This window comes from Mesoplodon densirostris, chromosome 20 (assembly GCF_025265405.1).
Source record: "Mesoplodon densirostris isolate mMesDen1 chromosome 20, mMesDen1 primary haplotype, whole genome shotgun sequence".
NCBI classification, from domain to species: domain Eukaryota; kingdom Metazoa; phylum Chordata; class Mammalia; order Artiodactyla; family Ziphiidae; genus Mesoplodon; species Mesoplodon densirostris.
The window spans coordinates 12,722,935-12,738,153 of NC_082680.1; the positions used below are offsets into that span (position 1 = coordinate 12,722,935).

General features: G+C 46.0%; 1 protein-coding gene across 4 annotated transcripts in view; it reads right to left on the bottom strand.

Moving 5' to 3' along the window:
* The window catches only part of IRF2 (interferon regulatory factor 2), an 87,293-nt gene that overhangs the window by 34,658 nt on the left and 37,416 nt on the right, over positions 1 to 15,219 (bottom strand). For all 4 annotated transcript variants that reach the window (XM_060085905.1, XM_060085903.1, XM_060085904.1 and 1 more), the window contains exon 2: positions 5,359 to 5,454. In XM_060085905.1, coding sequence (XP_059941888.1) covers positions 5,359 to 5,445 — 87 coding nt within the window. In that variant the 5' untranslated portion in view covers positions 5,446 to 5,454. The remainder of the gene's footprint in view (positions 1 to 5,358; positions 5,455 to 15,219) is intronic.

The window sequence follows — 15,219 nt, forward strand, 5'->3', positions numbered from 1 at the left end:
TCAACATCACTAATCATCAGGCAAATGCAAATCAAAACAGCAATAAGATACCATTTCATATCCTCTAGGATGGCTAGAATTTTAAAAAAAAATAAACAGAAAATAGTAAGTGCTGGTGAGGATGTGGAGAAACTGGAACCCTCACACACTGCTGGTGGGGATGTAAAATGGCGCAGCCATTCTGGAAATCAGCTTGGCTGTTCCTCAAAAAATTAAACACAAAGTACCACATGATCCAGTAATTTCACTCAAAGAATTACAAACGGCTGTCCATGCAAACATTTATACATGAATGTTCATAGCAGCACTACTCACAATAGTCAAAAGACTGAAACAACCCAAGCGTCCACCCACTGATGGAACAGATAAAGAACGTGTTATACATGCATAAAATGGAATATTATTCAGCCACAAAAAGGAACGCAGTCTGATACGTGCTACAGTAGGGATGAACCTTTAAAGCACTGTGCTAAGGGAAAGACGCCTTCCACCAAAGGCCGCATGTTGAATGAGTCCATTTATATGAAATATCCAGAAAGGGCAAATCCAAAGAGACAAACAGCAGATCAGTGGTTGCCACGAACCAGGGAAAGGAGAATGGGGAGTGACTACTTCATGGTACAGTGCTTCCCTCTGAGGTGATGAAAAAGTTCTGGTGGTGACGGCTACATAATATTGTGAATGTATGGAATGCCACTGAATTGCACATTTTAAAATGGTAAGTTTTTTTAAAAAACTACACGTAACTTTTAACTAGTTTTTCAAATTGCAAAACTATGTTGAAAGATAAAGATGGCAAAACTCATTTTAAACCTGAAAGAGATTCTGACCAGTAAACATTCTGGTTCTATGGGACAGGGAGGGCGTTGCTCTGTGTAGACTATGTGACATCAGGCTGTGCCATCAGAATCCCAAGCGCCGGGTCCCCACCCGTGGTGTCTACACACAGTGTGCACGGAAGGACTAAATGCAGTAGCGGAGCTACTCATGTTTAGATACATAGAGACCTCTGCCCACCTGCAGGCAGGAGAGAGAAGCCAGGCTCGAGTTGAGAAGACGAGATATCTTGAGCAAAGGAGAGCAAATATAGCTTGGCCCCAAGCGGAAACTAGTCCTCTTATCTCCGTGTGCCTCTTCACTCCCCCAATATTTAGAAGATGTTCCACTGTTGTTTGCTATTTTTGTTTGGACTTCTTACTTTGTTCCGAGATGGCCTGATATTTACACAAGCACAAGCCTGCTCTCAAAGGGCAGAGCAGGAAAAGGTCGAGAGCTACCTGATGATCTCCCAGGCTTGGGGAGGGGCCTTGGTCCTGGTCCAGGCAGATCTCCGGTGAGAAATAAGAACGTCAATAACCGGGGTTGGGGGACATCCCTGGTGGCGCAGTGGTTAAGAATCCACCTGCCAATGCGTTCTTGGATCTTATAGATGTACAGGGTCAGGGAGCTGCTTTACCACACACGCCACAGATCCGTTTTAAATGTTAATGACTGTTCAATCTCGATGTGAGTTTTAAATCTAGACGGGAATTTACTGCACTGTTCTTCCGAGTCATTAGATCATTCAAGCACACTATGTCTGTTTGCAAATATTCATAATAAAAAGTAACTGGCCCAAGCCACGACCACCCCTTTCAAGAACTAGTTATAATATTGCTTTGCCAAACTTCCTCACCGTTCCTCCAGAGGAACCCAGAGGACCCGTTCCATCACCCTCCACCCCTCATGTATTGAAAGGAGCAGGTGGAAACAAATTTAAGGCATTAATTAACCACCTATTTGTTTCTTACTAAGAATGCACTGGGTTTGACGGTGTCCCCATCTGAGAGACACGTGACAGCTGCCAACCCAGTGTTCTGAAGTCTAATTATCTTAACAACAAAAACAGAGTCACTGATGTTTCTCCCCTGCAAGTGCCCATGATTCGTCCATTCATTCTCAGCACGATGTTACCTCCTGGGTGCCAGGCACAAGGCCTGGCACTGAGCTCGCAGCAACCATCAGGGCAGCCCTGGTGCCCGCCCTCTGGCACGGCCAGCCTGGAGTGCCTCACCTGAGGACCGACACTCGGAACGCAGCGAAGACGCAAGTGAATGACAAAGCACCGCAGACAGCACAGCTTTTCCAGGAGTCACAACAGGCTCCAGTGGGAGAAGAGAATTTGGAATGGCCTCAAACCACTCAACACACGAACAGGGATTCTTAGGCTTATGAATGGGCAGGAAATAACAGTAGGGTCTGAGTGAAACATTTATGTGGACAGACAAATGCCAGCCAGCCTAAGTTGGCAGAAACCTATACATAGATGCCCTGGGGAGGTGTGGGTATGGAGAGGAAATGCCCTGAGGCCACTTGAGGTCTACAGGGACAGGCACGGCTCTGTCTGCATTGGGCGCTCAGGCAGCCCACAAGCTCCTGGGACAGCGCCGCCCTGAGAGGTGCTGTGTGCTGTAGCCACAGCACACCCTCCTTCCTTCAGCCTGGCCCACACCCAGCCCAGCAGAGGACAAGGGGACGGTCTCCTGTCCCTCTGTACCAGGGAAGGGAACTCACGAGCCAGGAGCCGGAGAGGGGTCACGTGCTCACTTGCGCCAAGAGGCATCCATTCACTTTCTGGTCCTCTATCCGAAAAACACGGGCACAGTGGCCGGAGGAAAAGGTGTCTCAGTGGAGAGTACTGGTGAGGAAGCTACCCTGCGAGGATGTGTAAGTTTCCTACAGCCGTGGTAACAAACTGCCACCCACTGGGTGGCTTACCACCACAGAAACGGATTCTATCACAGTTCTGGAGGCCAGCAATCCAAAACCAAGAAGGCAGCAGGACTGCACTGCCTTCAAAGGCTCTGAGGAGAATCCTCCCTCGCCTCTTCCAGCTTCCGGTGGTTCTAAGTGTTCTTGGCTTGTGGCGGCATCACTCCAGTCTCCGCCTCCTCTTCCGTGGATGTGTTTCTCCTCTTCTGTGTCTTGTAAGGACCCTTGTCATTGGATTGGCCCAGCGGGATAATCCAGGATGATCTCATCTGCAAATCCTTACGTTAATGACACCTGCCAAGACTCTTTTTTCCAAATAAGTTCCCATCCACAAGTTCTGGGGGTCGGGATGTGGACCTATCTTTTGAGGGGGCCACCATTCAACCTCCTACAGAGAACAACAAACTGTAGCACATCAAGCACCCACCTGGTGCAGGAGACGCAGTGACACTGTAAGTGCACCACTGCATCAAGCCAGCCAAAACGGGTGGGTGGGTTTTAAAAAAAGAAAAAGCAAGACCAAACTTACTTCTCTTCGGAAATCAGCGACATCTGCTTTAAGTTCACACCCTAAGTCAACAATAGGCAATGTTACTTTGCTCTTCAAAATAGAATCCTACTAAACCTACAAGCCTTGGTTTCCTTGTCCGCAAAATGGAAAAAATAACAGCATCTACCCCATAGTGGGGATTATGGGAGTGAATGCACAATCTTGCATAGAGGAGAGCCTGTACTTCATAAATTACTTTTATTATGATCATCGTCACTATCGTTATTCTTGTTCTTTTTTTTTTTTTTTTTTTGCGGTACGCGGGCCTCTCACTGTTGTGGCCTCTCCCGTTGCAGAACACAAGCTCCGGACGCGCAGGCTCAGCGGCCATGGCTCACGGGCCCACTCGCTCCGTGGCACGTGGGATCTTCCCGGACCGGGGCACGAACCTGTGTCCCCTGCATCGGCAGGCAGACTCTCAACCACTGCGCCACCAGGGAAGCCCCTATTCTTGTTCTTGAGGACCCTATGTCTCTTCAACTCTCCTTTGACTGTCATCTCCCCTCTACTGACACCTCTGCATGCGCCCCTGCTAACCCAGCAGGACAAGGGGCAGCCTGATTTCTCGTTTGTTTCTTTGCAACAGGCTAATTACAAAGCCCCTTCAGGATATAAACCTAAAACACTATAGACATTGCAAGCCTAGAAAAATATATTGTTTGCCATTAGACTTTAAAATACATGACAGGTCAGGTGAAGTGAGCATATGCTTTATTTAAAAGTATTTCTGTTTATTTCTACTCCATCTTGTTTCAGAAGGGACTCAGATACATTCAAATACATACACTGTTACACTTAAAATAAGTGAAAAAATAGGTAAATGAGGGGAAAAGAACAAAAAGAGATAAGGTTTGAGAGATATCTGAAAAAATAAAAGGAAGCAAGGAGTAATATTAGTAAAAAAAAATTATGCTGCAATATTTTGTACACTTGTTAGGAGCGGCCACGATCTGGCTCTAAGCTCTGGAGCACGTGATACAAAGGTAAAGGCTGACCTGCTAAATTATTCATCGTGTCCTTAAGATTAAAAACGCAGGGGGGAGGCAGAAGAGGAAAAAGACATTTGCTCAGAACTGCAATATTCCTGGTAGTGGGAGAGCAATCTCTGTCTTGGGCCATCTTAAAGAAAGCACGATGTATTCTTTGCTTTTCTAGATTATAACTAAATGTTTTCAGATGGTCTTTATTTATTTATTTATTTATTTATTTTTTATTTTTTTTTGTGGTACACGGGCCTTTCACTGTTGTGGCCTCTCCCGTTGCGGAGCACAGGCTCCGGACGCGCAGGCTCAGTGGCCATGGCTCACAGGCCCAGCTGCTCCGTGGCACGTGGGATCCTCCCGGGCCGGGGCACGAACCCGTGTCCCCTGCATGGGCAGGCGGACTCTCAACCACTGCGCCACCAGGGAAGCCCGGTGGTCTTTATTTTTACATCCAATGTCTTCCTGATCCCCCCATGAGAGGTAGGAGCAACTAAACTGAGAGTTTTCAGGTTGATAAAAGTAAGGAAGTATTTATGTATAGATAGGGGGTGTAAATGATGGAATACTGCTTTTTTAGGACAGGTAGGCACACAAACAGGGTTTCATGATAAAAATAAAACCATTTTTTAAAGACAAAAACAAAAGTTTTCTTTACATAAAGAATACTGAAAAGAAAATCAATATGCTCCATTCCCAACAGAAAGCCCTACAGTTGCCATGTCCTCTAATCCTTGAAAACCAGAAGGAAGAAAGGAATCTAGAGAAGGAAAAGGGTAAGAATTACTGAACAGAAATACAGCAAGAAGCTTCCCATCAACAGTCATCCACGAGACCAGAGCCCTACCTCGGGGTCGAGGCTACAGTCTGAGAGGATGATGTCTCCCTTGTATGATAATTTCATATTTTCACGATCCTTTTTGCTTGGTTGTTTTTTGTAAATAATAAGCATACTATTTTGAACACGAAGAACAGTTTCACTTGCGGTGATCCACAGGCACCGGCTTAATAAGGGTCTCTCTCACACAGATACACACACCCATGCGCATACAAGCAGTCGCGCACACACGCACTTACCTTGTTAAGCCACTTTAGCCCTGGTATCGTGTTTGAGTTGATCTGTTCTTCCAGCCATGGGCGCATGCGCATCCTCTCCACCGGCATGGTGCCCTCCTGCAGAAGAGAAGCAACACCATCAGGCATTTCTGCTACCCACTGTCATGTCTGCACCGTGAAGTCTGACACCCCTGCCTGACCCTCTTCTATTTTCCTCTTCCTCAAAACCGCACAGCTTATGTGTACATAGGGGCTGGGGGGCTCTGAGAGCTTATCAGGGGCTTTGCCCTAGAGCCCCCTGCCCCTGCTTGAGCGCGCTGCTCATTCCCCAGGGGCCGTCTCGGTGGGGCGGTGGTGCAGGCCACCCCTGCTCTCAGCTGAGAGGGTCCCTTGACGCAGAAACTCAGCCAGTCACAGGCACAGGGCCCGGACACCTAACGCTAGGCTGTGTTTACGGCAGGTAGCTTCAGTGTATCGGGTGCTCAGGGGACCAGGGTCTGACAAATACCTTTGGGTATTATCCTTCCAAGAGCCAAGGGTGGACAGAGTAACCGAGTCATTCCTTGAGGGTATCTGGGTTACAGACACGCGTCGAAGCCCCGGCATGGGCACTTCCAAGCGCTTACGGAATCAATTCACGCGGCTCCAAGGCCTTTCACCCACTGGCCACCCCTCCTGATGTGGTCTGTCTCCCTGCAGAGCGCACCAGCCTCTAGCTCTGGCTTCAACATCGCTCTGGCGTGAAAGCATCTCTTCTCTGGAGTGTTCCCTCAGGGGTCTTTCCTCACTGCCGTCCGCCTCCTCTGACCTGGGGTCACCTGTCCTCCACCAGCCCACACAGCACCTCTCTCCCCTCCTTGCAGACGCATTTCTAGACAGTCTTTCCCTTGTCCACCTAAATACACCCAGAGCGGGATCACTGACACAGCGCCGTCTATCACTCGTCTTCAGCCTGTTCACACGGAAGTTTAAATTCGATGCAGGATTCAAAAGCAGAGACAATGGCGACCAGGCATCCATTCCATAGGACTTCGCGCACCGTGGAACACGGTCCTCTTTTCAACCCTTGGCTGCCTCATCTTTCCTTTATTCGTTTTCTCCTCCAAAAACGAGCTCTGAATATTCTATTCAGATGACTTCAGGCTGAGACGGTCACAGTCTCAGTAACCTCCTCGTCCAGCTCACAAAGGCCTTCCCGTCTCACACCACAGGGCAAGCGCCGCTAGCCGCCCCCCGGGGCCCCGCCCTCTGCCTGCAGAGCCTCATTCCATTCCAGAACTAAACTCCAGCCCCTGCCTTTCCCTCGGCCCTCTGCCGCACTTCCGACCTCCTCGCTGTCTCAGACGCCGCCTGCCGCGGCCTCTCTGTTCCTCCTTCCCGGCCTTGCCAACCCCCAGCCGCCCTCCAAGACGCAGCCTCCGCCCTCCTCCACCACGAGGCCTCCCCGGACGCTCCAGCGGAAGGCATCCGGCCTCCTCCACGATCCACGATACTCAGGGATCCTGTACTGCTCATTTGAAAATCAAACATTGCTTCAGGGCAGCTATCAATGTTGTCTTTCTTCTTATCTAACGTGTGTGTGTGTGTGTGTGTGTGTGTGTGTGTGTGTGTGTGTGTGTGTGTGTGTGTGTGTGTGTGTGTGTGTGTGTGTGTGTGTGTGTGTGTGTGTGTGTGTGTGTGTGTGTGTGTGTGTGTGTGTGTTTTTACGCGGGCCTCTCACTGTTGTGGCCTCTCCCGTTGCGGAGCACAGGCTCTGGACGCGCAGGCTCAGCGGCCACGGCTCACGGGCCCAGCTGCTCCGCGGCATGTGGGATCTTCCCGGACCGGGGCACGAACCCGCGTCCCCTGCATCGGCAGGCGGACTCTCAACCACTGCGCCACCAAGGAAGCCCTCTAACTCTTATCTTAAATGTAAACTTCTCAGCGGTGCTCAGCCCCTCTTCCTAACCAAAGTGTAAGTTCGCTGGGAGTAGGAACTCTACCTCTTGTAGGTCTTTGGCTAATCCTACAAAGCCTAAATGCGGCTGTCCCCCGCCCCCGGAGAAGTGCAATACAAGGACCAGGCCAGTTCTGAAGATCAGCCAAGGTGCAGTCACCATTACAGGCCGGCCCCGTCCACTCATCTGGTGGCTTCAGGAGTGACAGGAACTGCAGGGACAGTCCAAAAGGACATGGAACGGCCACAGGGAACCCCCAACACAGCTGCTCTGAGTGGGTCTCAGCTTCTTCGACTCACTCACTCTTTCACCCACCCACTCAAAGATCATATATCAAGAGTGATGTTCCAGGAATAGGAAGAAAGAAGACAGTCCCTGCCATCCAGGGACTCCCAGTCTAGCGGGAGACAGGGGAGAAGATAATTCCCACAGCCCACGGAGCATCCCGTGTCCAGGATGGTAAGAGGAGTTATGGAGAGTTCTGGGAGCGTCAGGAAAAGCCGTCCACGTTAGATGCACTGGGTGAGTGAGCACTGCAAGGGCTCTGCCCAGGCCACCCGGTCAGATCCTCCTTCTTGAAAAGATCTTAAGACCCAGAAAAGGCGCAGCTAAGTCAGGGCAGTAGGAAGAGTAGCTACGTCGCGACACGCGCTTCCGAGGGCACAAGATGACAAGCAGGACTGCTGTGGCTCAGGACCCTGCGGCCCTGCCTAAGCTCGGCAACACGGAAACATGGCCCTGCTTCCAATTCGTCATTATAATAACATAATGCTCCCCTATTTTTTTTCACAGACAACCCGTTTGGAAAAAACAGTCACCTGAAATAGTTCAAAAAGCTTTCTGTCTTTACAACTAAAGCCTATGTGGGGAGATACAGTCAATTTTCATTATGCAAGGATTCCATCTTTGCAAACATACTTACTCACTAAATATATTTATAACACCCAAATCAATCCTCAGGGTGTTTTCCTGGCCCCTCACAGACATGCACAGAGAGGTGAAAAACTTGAGTCATTCAATGCACAGGCTCCCAGCTAAGGTCAAACAGGTGACATTCTGCCTTCTTATTTCAGCTCTCACACTATAAATATGCATCCTTTTCACAGTCTATCTAGTGCAACATTTTTCACATTTTCCTGCTGTTTGTTGGTGATTTTGCCGTTTAAAATGGCCCAGAGAGTGGTCCGTCTGAAATGCGATCTAGCATTCCAAGCTGTGATGTGCCTTATGGAGAAAATATGTCTGTAAGATAAACTTCCTTCAGCCATGAGTCACAGTTTGTTGGCTTTGAGTTCAACGTTACTGAATCTACAATACGTATTAAATATGGAGCCTTTAAACAGAGACACACATAAAACAAGATTATGTATCAATGGGTTGATGAAAATGTTGTGACCAAAGGCTCACAGGAGCCTAACGTCTTTAGAAGAAGAGGGAAATATGGATACAGACACACACAGAGAGAACATCATGTGCAGACAAAGACACAGGGCAGATGGGCCATGTGAAGACAAAAGCAGAGACCAGAGTGATGCAGCCACAAGCCAAGGACTGCCTGAAACCACCAGAAGCTGGAATAGGCAAGGAACGATCCTCCCCTAGAGATCTGAGAGGGAGAACAGCCCTACACTTCAATTTGGTGCTTCTAGCTTCCAGAACTGTTAGAAAATACATTTCTGTTGTTTGAAGTCACACAGTTTTCAGTACTTTGCTATGACCACCCTAGGAAACCAGTATAGAAGGTAAGATATTGAGTCAGAAAACAGGGCTCCTACCCCATCTACAGGTAAAGGAAGGTGAGGAGGGTAGGCAGTGCAAAGGTCCTGGGGCAGGAGGACCAGCTGCAGAAGGCAACCAGCAATAGGGATGATACCAGAGACAGGCTGACCCTGCAGGCCTGGGAAATCATGTCTAGGATTTTGGTCATCAACCCAAGACTAAAGAGAAAACTGGAGATTTACACCAATGAACAGTGTTGTATGATCAGTGTTGTTAACAGCAAAGATAAGAGCTGATTACAAAACGGAGACCAGTGCTTCACCAACATTAACGCACATACAAATCTCGATTCAGCAGGTTTTGGTGAGCCCTGGGATTCTCTATTTCTAACAAGCTCCTAGGTCCTTGGACCACACTCTGCGGAACAAGGCTCCAGACTCACCTGGCTCCTCTGCGACTCGCTACAAAGTCTGGTCATCCTGGCAGACAGGCCTCCTCTACTAGTTTCAGTGTGGCAGGTGCTTCTGCATCATCTACCCGTTGGCCCAGCCCCTATTTCTATCCTGTGTGTTTCTAACAAGGATGCAGCTCAGCCGAACCTCAACATTTATCACTCACCTAGCCAAAACACTGGAAATCACACGTGTAAAAACTGTTCTAAGTCAGTCATCAGGGCTGTCATTAATTACAAGCAGATTTTTAGGAAAAGCAAATATACCAAATATCTAATCCGAGTAGGGAAAACTCTATTATCAAGGGCTTCACTTATTTCAGGCTCTATGGTGTTGCTGTTTTTAACAGCTAGGACATCCCCGATGATACACAATGAAAGGTAACCTTTTACCTGGAGGCACTTCCTCTGTCTTACTTGATTTTATAGCCTGCTCCCCCGTCCCCTGCCACAAACACACTGAACAGGTAATGAATTACCAGTGGTCTTGCTACACAACCCAGAATGAAAAGGTTGCCATTTGACATAGATTTCTCATGACTTTCAGAGGTCAAGTATGCATCCTCTGGTGAAAGAAAGGAAGGGTAGAATTCTACATGCAGCTAGCACCAGAAACTCATGCCTACGTGGCATGTGTTTTCTAGCTTCTATCAGTGAAATTCAAGATGATAGATTGGTCTTCCTTCTTTAAGGCAAGTTTCCCATGGGCAGCAACACCCAGGCCAGTGTTGCTTGAACAGAGCTGAAGAGGGCATGGAACTCGGTAGAGAAGAAAAAAAAGAGGTGCTATTTTTGCCAAGAGGACCAAAATACATCAGAAATTGGGACGCTCGTGTTCCAGTCCTGGCTTTGTCATTACCGCTGTGTGTCCTTGGGCCAGTCACTCAATCTCTCTGGTGGATACTTTGATCATTTAGAAAAAGGAGAGGTTTCACAGAGATAATTTCTGAGGTTATCTGTGATTCTAGGAATCCGTTTGTAACATGAAGGCTCATGATCTGATTTATCTTTTTTGTAAGCTTCATTTCTTGTACACTGTGCTGTTTTTAAAAGTGAAATGCTTAAATTTATGGTTCTATAAACCTAAAATATGAAGCTTCTACCCTCAAGCCTGACTTTGGAAAATCAGCTATCCTTACATCTTTGAGATTTCGGGTTGGGATCATCTTCAAAACCATGGCATTGGCTACAAATCAATTCAGTACATGGCAAGTATTTCGAATATTACTGGCACCAGGGCTGCTGCATAAAGGCACATGAGCTGTTCACTGTGATACACAGGACATAAATCGCATCCCCCATGAAGCTGACAATGCTGACTATGGTCCTGATTAGTGTCATTAACAGTGATCTTGAATTCTAACTTAAATAATTGAGGTTTGGGTCTTGGAAGAGTAACAGCAATGGCTACTACTTACTGAGCACTTCCTATATGCCAGGCATGAAAACCAGGGTTTTCTGTGAGTTTCTCACTTCTCTTTTAACTCTAGGAGGTAGGGACTTTATTAATCCATATTTCAGATGAGGGGATAGGTTGGGGAACTGCCCAAAGGCAACCTGCTGGTCAGTAGGGGAGCCCAGACTCTCATTCAGGTCTGTCTGCAATCCCCAGACTCAGAAACCATAATGCCTGCCTTCCTCTCACTTCAGAAAGTATTCAGTTATGATGGTTTTTTAACTGTTCTACTTATGGAGATATTCCCAACCCCTCTCTGCTTTGCATACCGCTGACATATCAATCATCCTAAAATACCACTTAAATCATGTTAGTGTTCTGTATTACAGACTTCTAAACATCTCTGCTAGATTTTAGATAATAAAATCCTTGGCTGACAGGGTGCTGCTTCTGGTAATGGCATGGTAGGTAATTCAGACCTAACTCTCCTGGTGAATAACTAAGAAACCTAAACAAAGTGTGTGTTTTTTGTTTTGTTTTGTTTTGTTTAGCTGCATTGGGTCTTTGTTGCTGTGCATGGGCTTTGTCTAGTTGAGGCGAGCGGGGGCTACTCTTCACTGTGGTGTGCGGGCTTCTCATCGCAGTGGCTTCTCTTGTTGCGGAGCACGGGCTCTAGGCATGCGGGCCACAGTAGTTGTGGCACATGGGCTCAGTAATTGCGGCTCGTGGACTCTAGAGCGCAGGCTCAATAGTTGTGGCACATGGGCTTAGCTGCTCCGCGGCATGTGGGATCTTCCCAGACCAGGGATCAAACCCGTGTCCCCCGCATTGGCAGGCAGATTCTTAACCACTGCGCCACCAGGGAAGTCCCACAAAGTGTGTTTTTAAAAATATGTTTAGAAACATCAGAGAACTAAGATGGTAGTAAAGAATTAGAAGGGCAAGATCTGGGAGAAGAAAGAAACCCAGGGTGGTAAGCCTGATGTTTGGGGCAGCTCTTCTTCTAGCCTAGGGGCATCTGCTGAATCCAGGAGAGGAGGCTTTAGGGCATCAAAGCTGAGCAGAGCTGTTGACACATTCAGTGACTAGAGGGATAAGAACTGAAGCTAAAGAAAAGGGAGTCCTGGAAACCTCCCCCTTTCCAAACATGCAAGCTTTGTAAGGGATAAAACAAAATGGAAATAGACTAACCTCAAAGACTAAAGCCCAGCTTTGATTAATCTCAATCCTTGACCAAGTTAAAATGATCTGGAACTACCAGAAGTTAATTTAAATCATATCTTGAGGAAAGATAACATTATCCTAAGATTCATATTCTCTCTGCTGTTTTTCAGATACAATGGCCAGCATTCAATCAATACAGCTAGGAATACAAGGCTAAAAGACAACAAAATAGAAAACCAAGGGAAGTAATGAACAATAGAAATGGACCAATAGGGATGCATACACAGCTTTTATACAGATATAATGAATATACACTTACCAAATGTTTCCAGATGTAATCTTTAAAACAGCTATGCCTAACACATTCAAGGAAATAAAGTCAAGATGGAAAATTTTTTCAGAGAACTGGAAACTATAAAACAATAGAAATTCTACAACTGAAGTATAAATAATTAAAATTAAGAACTCGATGGATGGGTTTACCAATAGATTAGACATCACTAGGGGGAAAAATAGTGAACCAGAAGAGAGGTCAGAATGAAACAGACAGAATGAAGCACTGAGACAAAGAAGTGGAATGTGTAAAAACAGACCTAAAATCCATAAAATCCACAGACTGTATTTTAGACCTAAAAAGGTCTAAATATGGGTAGTTGGAAGTTCCACAAAGATAAGAGAAAGAATGAGGCAGGAGCAAAATTTGAAGAGACAGTGATCAATGACCATCTAACCACAGGTTTAATACTCACTACAGACCCCAAACTGGCAACTATAAATAAAACCACACCTAGGCATACTGTAGTACACTTGATGAAAACCAAAAATATAGAGAAAAATCTTAAAAACAGCCAGAGGAAAAACAGGCTCATGACCTTCAAAAACCAAAAAACACAAAACCCAGAAGGCTTACAGTGACTACTCAACAGAAACAATGGAAAACAGAAGACAATGGAAAGATGCCTTTAAAGCATCCAAAGAAAATACTTGCTATTTTAAAATGTTATATACAGTGAAAATTTCCTTCAGGAACGAAGAGGAAATAAAGGCATCTTCACTCAGAGGAAAACGTAGAGAATTTCTACCAGAAGCCCCACAGCACATCAGTTCCCAGTTACAGCATCACAGGAGATAAGCCACAACTGGGCAAGAGGGAAAGCAAAGGGATGAGAGCTAAGTTGCTAAGCACAGGGCCTAACTTTGAGGCTGTGTCACAGAAGCCAATCACAGCAGTGCTCAGTGCCATCTCTTCTGCAGCTGCATCATTTGTTTTAAACATGCCTGTGCAGGCTCCTGTCACCTAATAGTTCTCCCCACACAGCCATGCGCCACCCCTTGTATCAACCTACATAAATGTTACCCTCCCAACAAAAGCCAGCTCAAGTCTATTTTCATCCCTTAAACCTTCTCTCACAACTCTAAGCACTGGACCCTATCCTCCTGTGGATGTGCTGTCTGCAGTATCCAGTCATCCGGTGTACCAACAAATATTTATTAAATACATGTTATTACAAGGAACTGTGCTAAGTGCTGTAGAGGATTCAAAGACGTGTAAGACAGGATTCCTACCCTCAAGGAATTAATAAATATCTGGGGGCATGAGACATAAATCATATAAAGCTAACTAATATACTATAATTATAATAATAAAAGACTGCAATAGACATCCGAAGGCAGTATACGATTAATTGCCAACTAGGTTAACTCGTTCATAAATCATTATTAGATGGGTTCGTAAGCGAAAGCTTTATGGTAAAGGAAGAGCTTATAAGGTAGGGAGGAATCACGTAGGCAGAGAAAAGGCTGCAAGTCAAGTCAGGCAAAGTAAAGGCTGGTATTTATGGCCAAAGCAGAACTGAGGAAGATGTCTTTGCTGATGTGGGCAGAGCAACTGATGCATGTACCAACATGGGGGAAGCTTCATAAGAGCCAGCCAGCGTGTGAGAAGCACAGACTGGATAGTTCACAAATATCATCACTAAGCCTCACAACAGCCCTACTCAGTTAAATATTATCATCCTCATTCTAGAGATGAGGAAAAGTATAGTGAAAAGCTAACTTTAAAAAAAGAAAAAAGTGTCCAAGTCACACAAGCCCCCAGATGGGGAACCAAGATTGGAGCCCAGGTCTTTCTGGAGGGTCTCCAATGCCCAGCTAGATACTCAGCTTGTTTACAGGGGCTACTAAAAAGTTCCGAATGGCCTCATTTCATCATGAACCAAGCAGCACTCCATGCAGGAACGCATGGAGGCAAGGAAACCAGTAGCCAGAGCTCCAGCTCTGTCCAGGATGGTGGCTATGGGAACACACAGGAAAAGAAAAACACATGCCCAAGTGGCAATACATCTGTAGGAATATAATAGCAATTTTTAGTGGTGATTTGTCCTGAATATGCAGTAATCCTTCCCAAAATATAAGTTCCTCTTACATAACATCCTACACTCCCCACACTGACTTTTGTGTACTTTTTTGAAAAAATAAGAATTTCAGTTCAAAATTATGTGAATTGAGAGGAAGCTGTAGTTGAAGACTGAATATCACCACCACCACCATTATCATCATCATGATTCTCTTTATCCCTGTCACATTGGCTCAGAACCTTACTAAGAATGTGATACCAATGCTTTTCATGCATTATTTCATTCCATCTTCAAACAATCTATACGAGGTATAGTATCTTATCTCCATCTCTACAGATGAGGAAATGAAGCTACTTCCCAAGATGCAGAGCTGTCAAGTGGTAAAGCTAAGATTCAAATCCAGATCTTCCTGACTGGAAGAATATGCCAGAAACCTCTGAAACAGTTTTTTTTTCCAAACATCCAGTAGCAACCCATTAGAGGGTCAGGAAATCAATTTATTGGATTAAGATCTGAATTACAGGATGAAGAGCAGCACTTTAGTTTTAATGTATGAGACTACAAAATAGAAACTATGAGAGTTCCCCAAATAAGAGTAAGCATTGTTTCATTAAACTTTTGTTTTAATTTTATATTATTATATTGGTACTGTGGCCAAAAAAGTATAAAAAGCATCGTACTGTGCTAGACTGGTTCCCAGCTGTGTGTACAGATGTGTGTGAGCATGTGGATGGTGGGGGAGGCAGAGGTTATGGTGGAAAGTAGAAAACGGAAGAGAAGGATATAGAAGAGAAGAAGCGGCAAACCCTTACAGCGCTAACTGACTCCCAGGAGACAGAAGTGAAATGTATAAAGGAA